The sequence below is a fragment of the Oryctolagus cuniculus genome, chromosome 5 (assembly GCF_051225735.1).
Source record: "Oryctolagus cuniculus isolate XC-2025 breed Fujian yellow rabbit chromosome 5, ASM5122573v1, whole genome shotgun sequence".
Lineage (NCBI taxonomy): Eukaryota > Metazoa > Chordata > Mammalia > Lagomorpha > Leporidae > Oryctolagus > Oryctolagus cuniculus.
Genome location: NC_142871.1, coordinates 21,519,768 through 21,540,064, shown reverse-complemented (window position 1 = coordinate 21,540,064; position 20,297 = coordinate 21,519,768). Strand labels below are relative to the sequence as shown.

The 20,297-nt window shown below is 38.1% G+C and overlaps 1 protein-coding gene across 3 annotated transcripts in view; it reads left to right on the top strand.

Moving 5' to 3' along the window:
• The window catches only part of ADGB (androglobin), a 217,516-nt gene that overhangs the window by 64,593 nt on the left and 132,626 nt on the right, over positions 1 to 20,297 (top strand). For all 3 annotated transcript variants that reach the window (XM_089332586.1, XM_008263621.5, XM_008263619.5), the window contains one exon: positions 5,422 to 5,516. In XM_089332586.1, the coding sequence (XP_089188712.1) occupies positions 5,422 to 5,516 (95 nt within the window). The remainder of the gene's footprint in view (positions 1 to 5,421; positions 5,517 to 20,297) is intronic.

Here is a 20,297-nt window from a genome sequence, read left to right as displayed (position 1 = left end):
TCAGTATATATTAAGTAAAGATTTCATCAGTTTGCACCCACACAGAACATAAAGTGTAAAATACTGTTTGAGTACTAGTTATAGCATTACTTCACATTGGACAACACATTAAGGACAGATCCCACATGAGGAGTAAGTACACAGTGACTCCTCTTGTTGACCTAACAATTTGACACTCTTGTTTAGTAATCTCCCTAGGCTCTTGTCATGAGTTGCCAAGGCTATGGAAGCCTTTTGAGATCGGCAACTTCGATCTTATTCCGACAGGGTCATAGTCAAAGTGGAAGTTCTCTCCTCCCTTCAGAGAAAGGTACCTCCTTCTTTGATGGCCCCGTTCTTTCCACTGGGATCTCACTCACAGAGATCTTCCATTTAGGTGTTTTTTTTTTTTTTTTCCAGGGTGTCTTGGCTTTCCATGCCTAAAATACTCTCATGGGCTCTTCAGCCATATCCGAATGCCTTAAGGGCTGATTCTGAGACCAGAGTGCTGTTTAGGACATCTGCCATTCTATGAGTCTGCTGTGTATCCCGCTTCCCATGATGGATCGTTCACTCCCTTTTTGATTCTATCAGTTAGTATTAGCAGACACTAGTCTTCTTTGTGTGATCCCTTTGACTCTTAGACCTATCAGTGTGATCAATTGTGAACTGAAATTGATCACTTGGACTAGTGAGATGGCATTGGTACATGCCACCTTGATGGGATTATATTGGGATCCCCTGGCATGATTCTAACTCCACCATTTGGGGCAAGTCCGATTGAGCATGTCCCAAATTGTACATCTCCTCCCTCTCTTATTCCCACTGTTATATTTAACAGGGATCACTTTTCAGTCAAAATTTAAAGTTTTAGGAGCATAGTGATACTACCCACCCAACCCTCCCTCTCACCCATGCTCCCACACTCCATCCTCCTCCCTCTCCTATTTCCATTCCTAATTTTTACAATTACATGTTTTCAATTTACTTTATATTCATAAGATTAACTCTATGGTAAGTAAAGAGTTCAACAAATTGTATAAAATAAAAACACTGTTTCTCAATAATAGAGACAAAGACTGTAAACAACCATCAAATCTCAAAATGCCAATTCACTCCAATACACTACCTTTTAGGTACTCTATTACTTATCTCAGATCAGCGAAAACATATCTGTCTTTTTGAGAATGACTTATTTCACTAAGAACAATGGTTTCTAGTTGCATCCATTTTGTTGCAAAATACAGGATTTCGTTTGTTTTTTTTTTTTTTAACTGCAGGGTGGTATCCCATAGTGTATATATACCATAATTTCTTTCTCCAGTCATCAGTTGGTGAACATCTAGATTGATTCCATATTTTAGCTATTGTGAATTGAGCTGCAGTAAACACGGATGTACAGATAAACTATTATTCTGCTGATTAAATTTTGTTTGAGTAAATTCCCTGGAGTGGGATTGCTGGGTCATGTGAACACCTATTTTCAGATTACTGATGTATCTCCAAACTGTCTTCCACAGATGTTGTACTTGTTTACATCCCCACCGACAGTGGATTTGGGTACCTTTTCCCCCACATCCTCACCAGCATTTATTGTTTGTTGATTCCTTTATGAAAGGCATCCTAACTGGGGTGAAGTGAAACCTCATTGTGGTTTTGGTTTGCATTTCCTTGATGGCTAGTGATCTTGAGCATTTTTTCACATGTCTGTTGGCCATTGGAATTTTGTCTCTTGAAAAATGCCTGTTCAATTCCTTTGCCCATTTATTACAGGATTGTTTTTTGTTGTCGTTGAATTTCTTGAGCTCTTTATAGATCCTGGATATTAACCTTTTATCAGTTGCATAATTTGCAAATATTTTCTCCCATTCTGTCAGTTGCCTCTTCACTTTGCTGTGTTTCTTTTGCAGTGCAGAAGCTTCTCAGTTTGATGTAATCCCATTTGTCAATTTTGACTTTGATTGCCTGTGCTAATGGGGTCTTTTCCAAGAAGTCTTTCCCTATACCAATGTCTTGCAGAGTTTACCCACTGTTCTCTAGAATTTGATGGTATCATGTCATAGATTTAGGTCTTTGGTTCATTTTGAGTGGATTTTTCTGTAAGGTGTAAGATAGGGGTCTTTTTCATAGTCTGCATGCAGAGATCCAATTTTCCCAGCACCGTTTTTTAAAAATGTTGTGCTTGCTCCAGGGATTATTTTAGTTCATTTGTTAAAGATAAGTTGGTTGTAGATGCATGGATTGATTTCTGAGGCTTCAATTCTGTTCCATTGGTCTACATGTCTATTTTTTTGCTAGCACTAGTAAAGCAGTAAGTGCTTAAATTTGATGATCTCATTAAAATGATAAATGATAAAAGTGGAATTAAGTACTTTTGCTTATTTCATAGCAGAATCCTCTGAAATATGCTTATAAGAAATACACAAAAAATCTGTATCATATGTTTAATGAGATATTTAAATCACACCAATGTAGCAAAATTTTCTTTTAGATCATAAAATATGTACAATTAGTATAGCAGTTGTAGGCCATAGAGGAGTCATAATATTATGGAAAAATTTTCAAGGAAATATTATATATTAAAATTTTAAGTGCTGTCTCTTGATCCAAGAATAGATCTTTTGAATCTCCTTAAAGCTCTTTCATTTATTAGATTTGATGTTATGCATTGTGCTAATTCAATAAGAGCTACTCCAATATAGCAAAAATAGATAAGGAAATTTTCTGGTTGATATCTTGGATAGTTCACTTTAAGACATTACAGGGACCAGTTCCCTGGTGCAGTAGGTTAATCCTTGGCCTACAGCAACGGCATCCCATATGGGCACCAGTTCTAGTCCTGGATGTCCCTCCTCCGATCTAGCTCTCTGCTGTGACCTGGGAAAGCAATAGAAGATGGCCCAAGTGCTTGGGCCCCTGCACTCACATGGGAGGCCAAGTAGAAGCACCTGGCTCCTGGCTTCAGATCAGCTTAGCTCTGGCCATTGCAGCCATTTGGGGAGTGAACCAATGGAAGGAAGACCTTTCCCCCGGTCTGTCCCTCTCACTGTAACTCTACCTCTCAAATAAATAAATAAATAAAATATTTTTAAAAAAAGGACATTACAGAACTGCCAGATTCAAATATCCACCCTTAAGATATTTGAAAAACTGCTTTTATTCATATTTTATACAACCAGAAAACATTGTGTGTGTTCTAATCTCTCAGCATGAAACAATATATTTACACAGGGGCAATGAGCCAAATATGAATTGAAACACTTGACAAACAGTTCTTATACATTTTTTGGGGTGACGGAATCTTTTGAAAATCTAAAAAGCATGAACCTTTTCTCTTTTTTCCCAAATACTTAGTTCTGTTGTTTAAATGTGTGCCCTGGAGTTCCTGTGTTGGGAGCTTGATCCCCAGTGCAGCAATGGGAGCTGGGGGGCGGGGTGCTAAGTAGAGTGTAGAGTTGATTAAACCATAGCTGCCAAGGTAATGAGTTAGTGGGTTAGTCATACCAGGAATGGATCTTTATAAAAAGAATTTGGTATCTTTTTCTCCCTCCCTGCCCGTCTGCCTGTCAACCTTCCACCATGGGATGATGCATTATAAAGTTCATCTCCACATGCTGCCCCTTAGCCATGAACTCCCCATTCTCCAGAACTATGAGAAAATGACTTATTTCCTTTATAAATTACCTAGTCTCAGCTATTCTCATATAAAAGCACAAAAGGGATGAAGACTTTGTATATATACATATATGCAACGTTTTATAGTGATTGAACTTCCTGGTCTCCTGAGTACCATTTAGGAACTGTACAAAGGTTAGCTCAAAATTCCCTATTATTCCAATGGCCAGTGCCCCTGATATAACACTTATTGAATATTTCCAAGTTCAGCCCTCACTAAACACTGACTTCTTCATTATAGTAACATCAAATATTAAAATTCCACTTGTAATCTGTGATTATACTTAAAATTGAGGCAAGTTCTTTTGTCATAAACATCCTTTCGGTAATAGGCATAATTCAAAACCACTCTCTTTAGCCAATGTTTCAAACATTTTTTCTATAACCCCTTGTGAAATTCCCAAGTCCCAACATATTTTAGTATGAAATACTATAAAATAAATGGGAAACTTTTTTCTAAATACTTGTATCACAACCAAACTTTATTTTTGCTCTCATAAAGAACCAGGAAGCTCATATGATATGTTGAAGATCTGTGACAAAATACTTAATGCCTAAATATTAAATATTTAGCTTTAGGAAGTTTTAGGAATGACATCAACACTTGCAACCTGCAATGTGCAAAAGAGGTATATGATTTGGATCAAAACACTTTTGTCTTTTAATACTTTTAAATAAAGATTTAGAAAAGAGTTTGTTTCATAGTTAATCAACTTGATTGAGCCAGTAAGTGCCAGAAATTTGAGCAAACACAATTCAGAATTTCCCCATGAGGACATGTTTGCATGACATTAACATTGAAATCTGTAGACCCAGTAGAACAGATTGTCCTTCCTGATTGGAGAGCAGCACATTCAATCAATTACATACCTGAATGGAACAAAGACTGACCTTCCTTCAAATACGAAGGGATTCATCCTACCTCATGGGCTTTGGATTTGAACTGAAGCATTGGCTCTTCCTAAACCTCAGGTCTGCTGACTTACAGATAGGTACAACACCGTTGTCTCTCCTGGCCTCCAGCCTGCCAACCCACCCTGCAGACTTGGGACTTGTCAATCTCAATAATCTTGTGAGCCTCTTCCTTTTAGTAAATCTCCATATACACCTCATTAATTCTATTTCTCACGATAGCCCTCACTAAAACATATTTTGGTGCCATAAATAAGGTGCTGCTCTTATTTTTACCTCAAAATATGCAAGTGGCTTTAGAACTGGGTAGAATTGGAAGTTTTCAGATGCAAGTTAGAAAAGCCTAGATTGCCTTGAGAAGTTGGTAGAAATATGTATGTTAAAGATGCTTTTGGTGAAGCCTCAGATGGAAATGAGAAACATGTTTTTGGAGACTGAAAGACAATCCTTAGGAGGTGCTAGAGAACTTGGTTTGATTGTGTTTTAATGTTTTGTAAAATTTAGAGATTCTGAGCAAGGGTATGGGTTATTTGAGGGGATTTCTAAGCAAAATGTGAAAGATAAGGCCCATGTTCTTACTATCTACAAGCATAGTAAAATATGACAAAATGGAATGTAAATTTTGAAGCCCTTAACCTTCTGTGTGACTGCATTTCAAGATAATTCTTTTAACATTAAATGTTGTCATAAGGGTGGGATGGTATGTTTACAAAAAGAGGGAGAGATTCTCTCTCTCTTTCTTTCTCCACACACACAGAGTAGTAGCCATGTGAGGCCTAGTGAGAACACAGAAAGTAATCATGTGAACCTATCTTGACTAGAATTTTCATGACCCGATGTGTGTTTATTTTACAGGTTCTTCATCAACACTGTCCCCTCATATGGTCGTCTATGCTACCTTTACACCTCTCTATTTGTTTGAAAACAAGATCTTTTCATTACAGAAGATGGTAAGCTTTCATGAACAAAATGCAGCCACATTTAATCTGTGTGTAAGTGCAAAGACTTTTGTGGTAGGAAGTACACCAGAATTTAACTAAAATTACATGCCTGAATTCAGTTTCCATGCCTTTAAAATTTAGTGCTTGTCTTTCGCTACCTGCCAAATCCAAAATTATCTTCAGAGGTTACAATATTTCTATCCAATTATAGTTAGATTTTGTTTTTATAGTCTTTCTATTACCTAAAAGTGGAAAAGGTGTAGAATATATATATGTAAATGGAAAAATATAAATCATCCATTGATAGTGTTGACCTCCCCATAATTAGGCCACATATATTTTTTATGTTAAATTATTCAAATGAATTCACACTCAGGCTGGAGTACCACAGCATGACCTTCTCTATATGATAAAATAAAACAAAATAAATAACAATTGCTTTCTTATAAATTTAATGAATTATTAATAACTCAGAAAACATAGTAGAAGGGAATAAAATTAAAGTATTCATAAACTCCTAGGCACAAACACTGCTAGTATTTCAGCATGATCCTTTCAATTTTTTTGTACTGCACATATTCTGTGTAAATCTATGTGCAATTTTTAGAGTGGAATTATACATACATTCCGTATGGAAACCAGCTTTTTACTTTACAATATAATATTAGCATCTTCCCGTGGAGTTGTTCGTGTAATATTTAGTTGGCTACATAGTAATTATACATTTTCAATTTTTTGATCTATCTTTCACATTTATACATAAAAGTATTTTTTCCTCTTTTCTTATAGTAGTCTAGGGGTGTGTAACGTTTGATCTGTGGGCCATAAAAGGCCCCTAGAATCATTTGGTTTGGTCTTGCTAAACTCCTGCAGGCAGGAATTAAAATTCACTAAATTGATAGCAGGCTAATGTTTAAGTTGATAATTTTGTATGATCCATGAATTATAAGTTTCCAAATGGCTCTTGGCAACAACAAAAACAGTCATCACCACTGATAATCCATCAGGTTAGTATTCATTCTATTTAGACAAACATCCTGTGGCATTTGGGGCACATTGGATTATAATCATATTGGGACTTGAACCGCTTGCACTTTATGCTGGAATTCTGCGTGTTCTAAAGTCATTACATTAAAGAACAAGACTAGATAGTGCTATGATATAATAATGCATAACTGTTCCTTTTGGTTAGCTAAAAGAACTAAAATTTGAAACTTGAATAGAAATAAACTTGAAGAGTAATTTTTTCAGTTGAAGGATGATTAAACTTTACTACATGCGTTCCATTTGTCTTTAACTTACACTTGGGAGTCATAATGTTATCATTTGTCCCTTTTCCTTCTTCTCTAATTTCTCCTTTTTCCTTCTCTTTCCTAAATTGAAACCATCCCTTCCTACAAAAATCTGATCTATAATTGTGGTAGCATTGTAAAGGTAATAGGACTTAATGTGACATCATGAATGTAGGGACAGTGGCACTTTCTCTGTTTTTAATCCAGAGTTAGAGATCCTTGTTTAAATTGTAGCAATTAGCCATTAAGTTGGCCCTTCAAATGAGTGGCATGCAAAACACAAAGTGTACTTTCAAGGATTCTCTCATGCCAAGCTTCTGGTCAAGACTAGAGCTGGCCATGTGACACCTGACTTGTGTTTATCCTCTTTAGAAGCCATTGGTTTAAGTTCTCTTTCAGATATGTTAGAGAATAAAAGCTCTCACCTCTTAGATTATTAAAACACTCTAGTCTTGCTTTGTGGAGTGCCATGGCCTCATGTCTGAGTAATACCTCATGTTTGAGAAATACTCAAACTCCTTTTGAAGCTGCAAATTGTACACATAATATGAAAAGATTCGTAAAAAACAGCAGTTCTTGAAATTTTTCTGTTGCTGCTAAGAAATTAAGACTTAAAAACAAAATTAGTTTGAATTCAAAAAAGCAAAAAAAAATACAGACTGAAAGTTTGTATTTGTTTATTTGTTAATTCAACATATATTTATTAAATATATATTACATGCTAAACAATATGCTATGATTTGAGGAAACAATAATAAGCATGATAGTAAGTTCTTTCCTCTCAAAGCTTAGCATCTGATGAGGAAAACTGACAATTATGTCAACAATAACACAATTAGGAAATTGTTATAATGGAAGGCGTACAAGGTGTCTGTCATGTAGTAGGTACTTAACATAACAGCTGGAGGAATGACCAAATGGGCCTAGGAATGAATGTGTGAAAACACGGAATCACATCATCTTTTCTAATGAGTGGCTGGGGAAGTCTTTGCAAAGAAGAACTATTTAAGCAGAGACCTTAAAAAGTTCTGTGAGTAAATAGAAAAAAAAATTGGTCAAAACTTAGGGAATGTCATGTTGAAAAGTCTGGAAGTAAGCAAGATCCCACCGGCTTTAGTGACATACCAGATATTGAACAGATTGTAATAGGAAAATCTGCTAGAGGTGTGGGTAAAATCATAATAATAAGATCATCACCCTAAGTTCTCCCTTTGGGGGTTAACAATGATGTGCATTGCCCTGAGATTCTCGAGTTATCCCAGTCTGTGACAGTAATTAAGTGAAGTTCAAGGCTGTATCAACTGAAGTGTCATGGTGCCCTTATCTTGCTTTCTGATTTTTCTAGGTTAGCTGGCTAGGAGAGTCATCTGGTTTCCCTAGTAGCTATCAGAATACAGTAGAGATACAACATTTTTGACAAAATTCCTCTAGGAAGCAATGATTGGCCGTAATGAAATTTTGTGAAATAGAGCACACTGCTAAAAGTTATAGCCCCAGAGACAATGAGATCAACATGTAAAATGAAATCAATAACTTAAAGTTATTTAAGGAAATAGAAATACAACTGAAGCAAGAATAAAGCTCGGGAAGTAGCAAGATGACATGAATTGCCTGGCGCCCCTCTCTTGGGAATTCTAAATGGTTTTAGTTTTATTTAGATGGATGATTTGGGCATTTTAGAAAAGATACTCTGCTGGGCAAACCCCTACCCCTGGTTCTTATGAGTGAATCTTAAGAAAGAAATTTTTTTTTTTTTTTTTTTGGCAAGGCAGAGTTAGACAGTGAGAGAGAGAAACAGAGAGAGAGAGTTATAGACAGTGAGAGAAAGACAGAGAGAAAGGTCTTCCTTCCATTGGTTCACTCCGCTAATGGCTGCTATGGCCAGCGCTGCGCCCATCAGAAGCCAGGAGCCGGATGCTTCCTCCCAGTCTCCCATGTGGGTGCATGGACCCAAGCACTTAGGCCATCTTCCGCTGCCCTCCCAGGCTACAGCAGAGAGCTGTACTGGAAGAGGAGCAACCGGGACAGAATCCGGCGCCCCCACTGGGACTAGAACCTGGGGTGCCAGCGCCACAGGCGGAGGATTAGCCAAGTGAGCCACGACGCCAGCCGAGAAAGAAAATTTCTAATTTGAGTTTTATTCAGGAATTACTCAACATATATAAACTGAGTGCCTACTCAGTGTCTAAATCACTATGCTAAATCCCTCTCTGCCTCTAATTGTAACCTAAAGGACTCTGAGTTTCTTTAAGAAAATTTCTTAATATCAAACTAGAATTATTATTACCAGCACTACTTTATCTGACTCCGAAGTGCTGTGTAGTATGATCAAGCTAAATGAACTGGCAGTAGTCATTGTGATACAGCTTGTTAAGCCTCCACTTAGGTCATCCATGTCCCATATTGGAGTGCTCAGTCAAGTCTCAACTACCCTCTTTCCAATCCAGTTTCCTGCTAATGCACCTTGGGAGGCAGTAAGTGGTGTCTCAAGTGTTTGGGCCCCTGATACCCTAATGGGAAACTCAAAAGAAGTTTCTGGCTCCAAGCTTCCCCCTGACCCAGCTCTGAATATGATGGGCAACTGAAGAGTAACCCAGCAAATGGAAGACATTCTCACTCTCTCTCTCTCCTCACCTTCAAGTAGATGAAATAAACAAAAAAAAAAAACACATTTTTAAAAAATTGCAAAATCTGATATAAGAGATCATAAACCTTTCTTGCTTACATCAAGTTAGTACTTAGGCAGACTATTCAAAGTATAAATAATGATAAAATAATGGTAATATCACACTTTGCTTTTAGTCCTATACTTTACATTTTTCAGAATAATTTAAATCATTTTATTTTCTAATATTTTATAGGTAAATAAGAAAACCTTTTTATTCTAAAACGTTGCTTGCAATCACAAAGACTAAGTAATACATTTAGGCCAAAAATAATGACAAGGAAAATGTCTGTTTTATTCAACTTATAATTACTACTTTAAATATGACTTTTTTATTTTATTTATTTATTTATTTATTTATTTTATAGGCAGAGTGGACAGTGAGAGAGAGAAAGAGAGACAGAGAGAAAGGTCTTCCTTTGCCATTGGTTCACCTTCCAATGGCCGCGCGGCTAGCGTGCTGTGGCCAGCGCACTGCGCTGATCCAAAGGCAGGAGCCAGGTGCTTCTCCTGGTCTCCCATGGGCTGCAGGGCCCAAGCACCTGGGCCATCCTCCACTGCACTCCCTGGCCACAGCAGAGAGCTGGCCTGGAAGAGGGGCAACCGGGAAAGAATCCAGCGGCCCGACCGGGACTAGAACCCGGTGTGCCGGCACCACAAGGCGGAGGATTTGGCGCCGGCCTAAATATGACTTCTATTTTGTATATTATTTCAATTCAAACTTTTACTTTTATTTCTTTTCTAATTTTTATTATTTCTTTACTCCAACTAATATGGGTTTTGTTTGTTCTTTTTCTCTGGCTTTGAAATATACTGTTAGATCATTGACTTGATATCCTTCAAAAATAGGCACTTACAGTTGTAAACTTTCTTCTTAATTATGCTTTTCTGTATTCTATAAGTATTGATATGTTGTAATGTAATTTTCACTAATTTCAAGGAAATTTTGTATCTCCCTTTTGATTTCTTGTATGACCCCCTGTTCATTGAGGAACATGTTATTCAGTCACTATGTGTTGTAGAAGGATGAGGATGAGTGTAATCTCTGTTCAACTCCGGGATAGATTAGAGTCCTTGGGATACTGGAGCATGGGTACTGCCTCCAGGCTATGCCCAGTCTCAGTAGTGCTTTTCCCTGCAGGAAGTGCACTTCCCAGCCCAAAACCCTTCCAGGCTGTCAAACTCTGGTTTTCAGCCAAGAGACTTTAAGGAACCATTGGGTATAGCACTAGCCAGGACTTGTCTCAAGGCCTTCTCCCAGTCCCTTACAAAGGGCCAATCCACACAAGAGAGCAGGATTATTTTTGGAAAAAAAAATTGATAAGCCACTAGCCTGAGTAACCAAAGAAAATGAATAATACACAAATTAATAAAATCAGTGATGAAAAAGGAGATGTTACATCTGATACCACAGAAATTAAAAGAATAATTAGGAATTATTACAAACAGCTATGTTCTAACAAATAGGAAAATCTAGAAGAAATGGACAGATTTTTGGAAACATATAACTTACCAAACTTGAAGCACGAAGACATGGAAAACATGAAATACCAGTAACCAAGACTGAAACTGAATCAGTAATATAGAGCCTCCAACAAAGGAAACCCCAGGCCCCAATGGACTTACTGTTGAATTCTACCAACCTCTTAAGAAAAAACTAATCCTGTTTCTTCTTAAACTATTTTTTTAACTTTTATTTAATGAATATAAATTTCCAAAGTACAGAATATGGATTACAATGGCTTCCCCCCCATAACGTCCCTCCAACCCGCAACCCTCCCCGTATTCATTCCCTCTCCCCTTCCATTCACATCAAGATTCATTTTCTATTTTCTTTATATACAGAAGATCAGTTTAGCATACATTAAGTAAAGATTTCAACAGTTTGCTCCCACACAGAAACATAAAGTGAAAAATACTGTTTGAGTAGTAGTTATAGCATTAAATCTCAATGTACAGCACACTAAGGACAAAGATCCTACATGAGGAGTAAGTGCACAGTGACTCCTGTTGTTGACTTAACAAATTGACACTCTTGTTTATGGCCTCAGTAATCACCCTAGGCTCTTGTCATGAGTTGCCAAGGCTATGGAAGCCCCCTGAGTTCACTGACTCTGATCATATTTAGACAAGGCCATGGTCAAAGTGCAAGTTCTCGCCTCCCTTCAGAGAAAGGTACCTCCTTCTTTGATGACCCATTCTTTCCACTGGGATCTCACTCGCAGAGATCTTCCATTTAGGTTTTTTTTTTTCCCCCAGGGTGTCTTGGCTTTCCATGCCTGAAATACTCTCATGGGCATTTCAGCCGGATCCGCATGCCTTAAGGGCTGATTATGAGGCCAGAGTGCTGTTTAGGACATTTGCCATTCTATGGGTCTGCTGTGTATCTCACTTCCCATGTTGGATCGTTCTCTCCCTTTTTTATTCTATCAGCTAGTATTTGCAGGCACTATTCTTGTTTATGGGATCCCTTTGGTTCTTAGTCCTATCATTACGATCAATTGTGAACAGAAATTGATCACTGGGACTAGTGAGATGGCATTGGTACATGCCACCTCGATGGGATTGAATTCAAATCCCCTGGTATGTTTCTAACTCCACCGTTTGAGGCAAGTCAGCTTGAGCATGTCCCGAATTGCACATCTCCTCCCTCTCTTATTCCCACTCTTATATTTAACAGCGATCACTTTTCAGTTAAGTTTCAGCACTTAAGAAGAATTGTGTATTGATTACAGTATTCAACCAAAAGTATTAAGTAGAACTAACAAAAAAAATACTAAGATGGATAACATATTAAGCTGCTCATCAACAGTCAGGGTGAGGGCTGATCAAGTCACCGTTTCTCATAGTGTTCATTTCACTTTAACAGGTTTCCATTTTGGTGCTCAGTTAGTTGTCACCTATCAAGGAGAACAAGTGGTATTTGTCCTTTTGGGACTGGCTTATTTCACTCAACATAATGTTTTCCAAATTCCTAACAGGGATCACTTTTCAGTTAAAATTTAAACACCTAAGAACAATTGTGTGTTAATTACAGAGTTCAACCAATGGTACTAGAAAAAAAAATACTAAAATGGATAAAGTATTACATTGTACATCAACCGTCAGGACAAGAGCTGATCAAGTCACTGTTTCTCATAGTGTCCATTTCATTTCAACAGTGTCCATTTCATGTCAACAAGTTTCCCCTTTGGTGCTCAGTTAGTTGTCGCCAATCAGGGAGAACATATGATATTTGTCCCTTTGGGACTGGCTTAATTCACTCAGCATGATGTTTTCCACATTCCTCCATCTTGTTGCAAATGACCGGGTTTCGTTGTTTTTGACTGCTGTGTAGTATTCTATAGAGTACATGTCCCATAATTTCTTTATCCGGTCTACTGTTGATGGGCATTTGGGTTGGTTCCAGGTCTTAGCTATTGTGAATAGAGCTGCCATAAACATTAATGTGCAGACAGCTTGTTTGTTTTCCAATTTCATTTCCTTTGGGTAAATTCCAAGGAGTGGGATGGCTGGGTAGAATGGTAGGGTTATATTCAGGATTCTGAGCAATCTCCAGACTGACTTCCATAGTGGCTTAACCAATTTGCATTCCCACCAACAGTGGGTTAGTGTCCCTTTTTCCCCACATCCTTTCCAGCATCTGTTGTTGGTAGATTTCTGAATGTGAGCCATTATTCTAACTGGGGTGAGGTGGAATCTCATTGTGGTTTTGATTTGCATTTCCCTGATTGCTAGTGATCTTGAACATTTTTTCATGTGTCTGTTGGCCATTTGGGTTTCCTCTTTTGAAAAATGTCTATTGAGGTCCTTGGCCCATCTCTTAAGTGGGTTGTTGGTTTTGTTTTTGTGGAGTTTCTTGATCTCTTTGTAGATTCTGGTTATCAACCCTTTATCAGTTGCATAGTTTGCAAATATATTTTCCCATTCTCTCGGTTGTCTCTTCACTCTCCTGTTTCTTTTCCAGTACAGAAACTTCTCAATTTGATGCAATCCCAAATGTTAATTTTGCGTTTGACTGCCTGTGCTTCCGGGATCTCTTCCAAGAAGTCTTTGCCAGTACCTATATCTTGCAGGGTTTCTCCAATGTTCTCTAATAATTTGATGGTGTCAGGTCATAGATTTAAGTCTTTAATCCATGTTGAGTGAATTTTTGTGTAAGGTGAAAGGTAGGGGTCTTGCTTCATGGTTCTGCACGTGGAAATCCAATTTTCCCAGCACCATTTATTGAATAGACTGTCCTTACTCCAGGGATTGGTTTTGGATCCTTGATCAAATATGAGTTGGTTGTAGATGTTTGGATTGATTTCTGGTGTTTCAATTCTTTTCCATTGGTCTATCCATCTGTTTCTTTTTTTTTTTTTTTTTTTTTTATTTTTTTTTTGACAGGCAGAGTGGACAGTGAGAGAGAGAGACAGAGAGAAAGGTCTTCCTTTGCCGTTGGTTCACCCTCCAATGGCCGCCGCGGCCGGCGCGCTGCGGCCGGCGCACCGCGCTGATCCGATGGCAGGAGCCAGGAGCCAGGTGCTTTTCCTGGTCTCCCATGGGGTGCAGGGCCCAAGCACCTGGGCCATCCTCCACTGCACTCCCTGGCCACAGCAGAGGGCTGGCCTGGAAGAGGGGCAACCGGGACAGAATCCGGCGCCCCAACCGGGACTAGAACCCGGTGTGCCGGCGCCGCTAGGCGGAGGATTAGCCTAATGAGCTGCGGCGCCGGCCTATCCATCTGTTTCTGTACCAGTACCATGCTGTTTTGATAACAACTGCCCTGTAGTATGTCCTGAAATCTGGTATTGTGATCCCTCCAGCTTTGTTTTTGTTGTACAAGATTGCTTTAGCTATTCGAGGTCTCCTGTGTCTCCATATGAATTTCAGCATCATTTTTTCCAGATCTGAGAAGAAGGTCTTCGGTATCTTGATTGGTATTGCATTGAATCTATAAATTGCTTTTGGGAGAATGGACATTTTGATGATATTGATTCTTCCAATCCATGAGCATGGAAGGTTTTTCCATTTTTTGGTATCCTCTTCTATTTCTTTCTTTAAGGTTTTGTAATTTTCATCGTAGAGATCTTTAATGTCCTTGGTTAAGTTTATTCCAAGGTATTTGATTGTTTTTGTAGCTATTGTGAATGGGATTGATCTTAGAAGTTCTTCCTCAGCCATGGCATTGCCTGTGTATACAAAGGCTGTTGAATTTTGTGCATTGATTTTATACCCTGCTACTTTTCCAAACTCTTCTAAGAGTTCCAATAGTTTCTTAGTATAGTTCTTTGGGTCCCCTAAATAAAGAATCATATCATCTGCAAAGAGGGATAGTTTGAGTTCTTCCTTCCCAATTTGTATCCCTTTAATTTCTTTTTCTTGCCTTATAGCTCTGGCTAGAATTTCCAGAACTATATTGAATAGCAGTGGTGAGAGTGGGCATCCCTGTCTGGTACCAGATCTCAGTGGAAATGCTTCCAACTTTTCCCCATTCAATAGGATGTTGGCTGTGGGTTTTTCATAGATTGCTTTGATTGTATTGAGGAATGTTCCTTCCATACCCAGTTTGCTTAGAGTTTTCATCATGAAAGGGTGTTGTATTTTATCAAATGCTTTCTCTGCATCTATTGAGATAATCATATGGTTTTTCTTCTGCAGTCTGTTAATGTGGTGTATCACATTGATTGTCTTGCGCACATTAAAACATCCCTGCATACCAGGGATAAATCCCACTTGGTCTGGGTGGATGATCTTTCTGATGTGTTGTTGCATTCTATTGGCGAGAATTTTATTGAGGATTTTTGCATCTATGTTCATCAGGGATATTGGCTTATAATTCTCCTTCAGTGCTGCATCTTTTTCCGGCTTAGGAATTAAGGTGATGCTGGCTTCATAGAAAGAATTTGGGAGGACTCCCTCTTTTTCGATTGTTCTGAATAATTTGAGAAGAATTCGAGTTAGTTCTTCTTTAAATGTCAGGTAGAATTCAGCAATGAATCCGTGTGGTCCTGGGCTTTTCTTTGTTGGGAGGGCCTTTATTACTGTTTCAATTTCTGTCTCAGTTATGGGTCTGTTTAGGTTTTCGATGTCTTCCTGGTTCAATTTAGGTAGGTTGCATGTGTCCAGGAATCTATCCATTTCTGATAGGTTTCCCTGTTTTCTGGCATACAAGTCCTTGTAGTAATTACTGATGATTCTTTTTATTACTGTGGTGTCTGTTATTATGTTTCCTTTTTCATCTCTGATTTTATTGATTTGGGTCTTTTCTCTTCTTTTTTTAGTTAGTTGGGCCAATGGGGAGTCAATTTTGTTTATTTTTTCAAAAAACCAGCTCCTCGTTTGGCTGATTTTTTGTAATTTTTTTTGGATTCAATCCTGTTGATTTCTTCTCTGATTTTAATGATTTCTCTTCTCCTACTAGATTTGGGTCTGGTTTGCTGTAGGTTTTCTAGATCCTTGAGATGCATTGAAAGCTCATCTATTTGGTGCCTTTCCAATTTCTTGATGTAGGCACCTATTGATATAAACTTTCCTCTTAACACTGCTTTTGCTGCGTCCCATAAGTTTTGGTATATTGTGCTGTTATCCTCATTTACTTCTAGAAAATTTTTGATTTCTCGTTTAATTTCTTCTATGACCCATTGTTCATTCAGGAGCATGTTGTTCAATCTCCATGTGTTTGCGTATGCTCTAGGGATTCCTGAGTTGCTAATTTCCAACTTCATTCCTTTATGGTCTGAGAAGCTGCACGGTATGATTCTAATTCTTTTGAATTTCCTGAGACTTGCTTTATGGCCTAGTATGTGGTCAGTCCTAGAGAAGGTTCCATGTCCTGCTGAGAAGAATGTAAAATCTTTAGCTGTAGGATGGAAAGTTCTGTATATATCTGTTAGATACATTTGGGCTATAGTGTCGTTTAAATCTACTGTATCCTTGTTGATCTTCTGTCCTATTGATCTGTCTATTTCTGAGAGTGGAGTATTGAAGTCCCCCAGTACTATTGTATTGGGGTCTAAGTCTCCCTTTAAGTCCCTTAACAAATCTTTTAGATAAACCGGTGCCCTGTAATTAGGTGCATATACATTGATAATCGTTATATCTTCTTGTTGAATTGATCCCTTAATCATTATATAGTGTCCTTCTTTGTCACTCTTAACAGTTTTTGTGGTAAAGTTTATGTTGTCCAATATTAAGATGGCTACGCCTGCTCTTTTTTCATTTCTGTTGGCATGGTATATCTTTTTCCAGCCTTTCACTTAGTCTGAATGCATCTTTGTTGGAAAGATGTGTTTCTTGTAAGCAGCAAATAGATGGGTTTTGTTCCTTAACCCAATCAGGCAATCGGTGTCTTTTAACTGGACAGTTCAGGCCATTAATGTTCAATGTGATAATGATAAGTGGTAACTTTGCCCTGCCATTTGCCAAAGATAAGTTCTAATATACACTTTGAATTCCCTGTGATCTTTTGTGAGGTTTCCTTCCTTTACCTTCTTTCATATTGATGACCGTGTTTCTGTGTTTCTGTGCGCAACACATCTTTAAGCATCTTTTGCAGGGCTGGATGAGTGGCAACAAATTCTTTCAATTTCTGTTTGCTATGAAAAGTCTTTATTTCACCTTCATTCACAAATGAGAGCTTTGCAGGATATAATATTCTGGGCTGGCAGTTTTTCTCTCCTAGTACCTGGGCTATATCTCGCCATTCCCTCCTAGCTTGTAGGGTTTCTGATGAGAAGTCAGCTGTGAGTCTGATTGGAGATCCTCTGAGAGTAATCTGACATTTCTCTCTTGCACATTTTAGGATCTTTTCTTTACATTTCACTGTGGAGAGTTTAATTACAACGTGTCGTGGTGAGGATCTCTTTTGGTCGTGTTTATTAGGGGTTCTATAAGCTTCCTGTACTAGGATTTCTCGGTCCTTCTGCAAACCTGGGAAATTTTCTGCTAATATCTCACTAAAAAGGCATTCTTATCCTTTCTCCCTCTCCATGCCTTCAGGAACTCCTAGAACCTGAATGTCGGGTTTTTTCATAGTATCCTGAAGATTCCCGACAATATGTTTTAGATTTCTAATTTCCTCTTCTTTTCTTTGGTCTGACTGTATCCTTTCCTGTTCTCTGTCTTCTAAGTCCGATATTCTCTCTTCTGCTTCACCCATTCTGTTTGTAAGGCTCTCTAATGTGTTTTTCATTTGATCTATTGAATTCTTCACTTCATTATGATTTCTCGTCACTATCACAGTTTCATGTTCTACTAGTTGTTTCATTTCATTTTGATTCTTCCTTAATATTTCATTTTCACGAGAGAGATTTTCTGTCTTGTCCATTAATGATTTCTGTAGTTCAAGAATTTGTTTTTGAGAACTTCTTAATGTTCTTATCAATTTTTTGAGATCTGCTTCTTGCATTTCTTCTATCTCATCATCTTCATAATCTTGAATTGGGGTGTCTTTTTCATTTGGGGGCATCATAGTGGCTTCCTTGTTTTTATTACCTCGGTTTTTGCATTTGTTATTTGGCATATTGGAGATATTTGGTTTCTTCACTGTGGTGCTTTTTCTTGTTATACTATGACTCTAGATTAAGTGGACTGTCTGTTTTTGATGGAGCCTTAGAGGCTTGAGATGGGTGTGGCCTGAAAGCTCTGTTTGGTGTGCCAAGGTGACTCTCCCAGGTTAGGCGTGGTAGATCTCTCTCTCTCTCTTTTTTTTTTTTTTTTTTGATTCAAAAGGGAAGTAATTCTGCACAGCTGAATGGAATTGGAGGTAGTTAGCAGGCAAATGATATACCCACAGGAGCCAGAGATCGGAAGCTCTTTCCCAAGGACCACACAGGGAATCTGTTTGGCCCTCAGAGTGGGCTCAAATTCTCCTTCAGTCTCCCACTGGGTTGCCAAAGTTACGGAATTGTAGTGTCTCTGGAGAGTACTCACGTGAATTCCATGAGTTCTCTCCCCTACCGTCTCTTTTTTCACAGTCTCAGTTCAGTAGCACCACAAATTCACTAGGTCCTAATCTCCTGTTAATTCACCCCGCCCAGAGTCAGGTTTTTCTGCTAGGCTCTGGGCCTGTGCAGACCTGAGGTCGCCCGGCTTATGATGTATGTCCAAGATGGCGCCTGGTCTTTGTCTTGCTTGCCTTTGAGAGGTGAGCGGAGAGAGAGAAACCCATGTCCGTATCAGTCACTTTTTTTTCTCTCTCTCTTCTAGTTAGCCTGGTGAACTTTTCCCCCTGGGGTCATTCCCTCTAGTCTCCTCTTTCCACTTGCCTGCCGGTGTCTCAGGCTTTTGAGGTTCGCTCACCTCGCGTTCCAGCGCTGGTGTGTTGAGTCTGCCACTGGTGTCCCGAATTGTGGGCTCCCACGCTCTCCACGCAGGTCCACTGTGAATCACTCGTTCTGGAAGAGTTTCTCCTGCTGTTTCTTCCCCTACTCTTCCTTGGAGTATTAGCCATAAAAAGAGTGAAATCCTGACATTTTCAATAAAATGGATGCAATTGGAAATCATCATGCTCAGTGATATAAACTAGACCCAAAAAGACAAATAGCATCTGTTTTCTGCTATAAAAATTTTGTGGATGCCATATCATTTGGTATATAGTTATAATGCCACACTGAATCATACCATGTAAATTATAATATATTCTTATTTCACATTAAAAAAAGAAACAGAGGGAAAAAATAGTTAGGACTCTTGGATTAGTAGTGCTTTGTTTCTAACTTCAGTGTTGGTTTTGAGTTTGATACAATCACCCACAAGAAAAACCAACATTCATCTGTATATTTATGTGCATTTCTTTGTATGTACACTGTATTTCAATAAAATCTTTAATTTTTTTATCTTTTATAGTAATGTGCATTTTCTCAGTAACATACTGAGGCACCGTCTTCTTAAATGACATCTTCCATCATTTCCCTTTATAATGATTGTTTTCAAATGACTTTACTCATGGAAACTTTTCAAACTTCACTGGGTTAAGGTTGTAGGGAAAAGGTTTAAGCTTTGGATAATCTATACGAAGTTTTGAAAATCCACTGTAAGTATAATATCAGAGGTGTCTGGATGCTTTCCAGTAAATTGCTAAAATCTGTAAAAGGGGTAACAAGATAATGAGTTTCCTCTACTTCTTAATTAGGACACTATTTAAAACTGTTGGATCCTGCTCCTCTCATTTTGAATATAACACATTTAAATGGCTCTCCTGGACTTATCAAACACTAACTCAGTTACAATTATTTCGCTTATACCTAGAAGAACTGACATGCCTCACAGATATTCCCACCTATTTTGTGCCTCAGGGGGGTACAAAACAAACTACTTAGAAGCAAAGTCCTAACAGCAAGGCAAGTTCTAGCTAACACAGTAATTTGGAATACACTAATAAGTAGGTGGATTTCATTCCTAATTTAAACATCTTACAGATTTACAGTAGTAATTGTTGATATTGTATAGAGATGAAAGTTGAAAAATCATTAAGAAGAAAAAGTTATTGGTAAAATTCAGTTTAATATAGTTAATATTTTATTTTACTTTTAATGTTAAAATAAGCTGTGAATGTCACAGTACCTTTCACATATTATATATTTTATGTGCTATTTCAGCCAGCAATCAGTAACCAAAGTTCTGTTTAAATATTATTCTGAATTATTCCAAAGAAGATTGTCTGTGGGAGTTCTGAATATTCAAATGTTGGCAACTTGACTTTACAGGAGTAGGCAGCCTCTATCCCCAGCAATTCTATGAATATTTCCATTGTCTTGAGTAATGATGGGGATTTCCTATGAAGGAACTCCCTGTAGGATGGTAAGGGCGTGAACTGTAGATAAAGTAACCTTTTACCATATCGAAGAG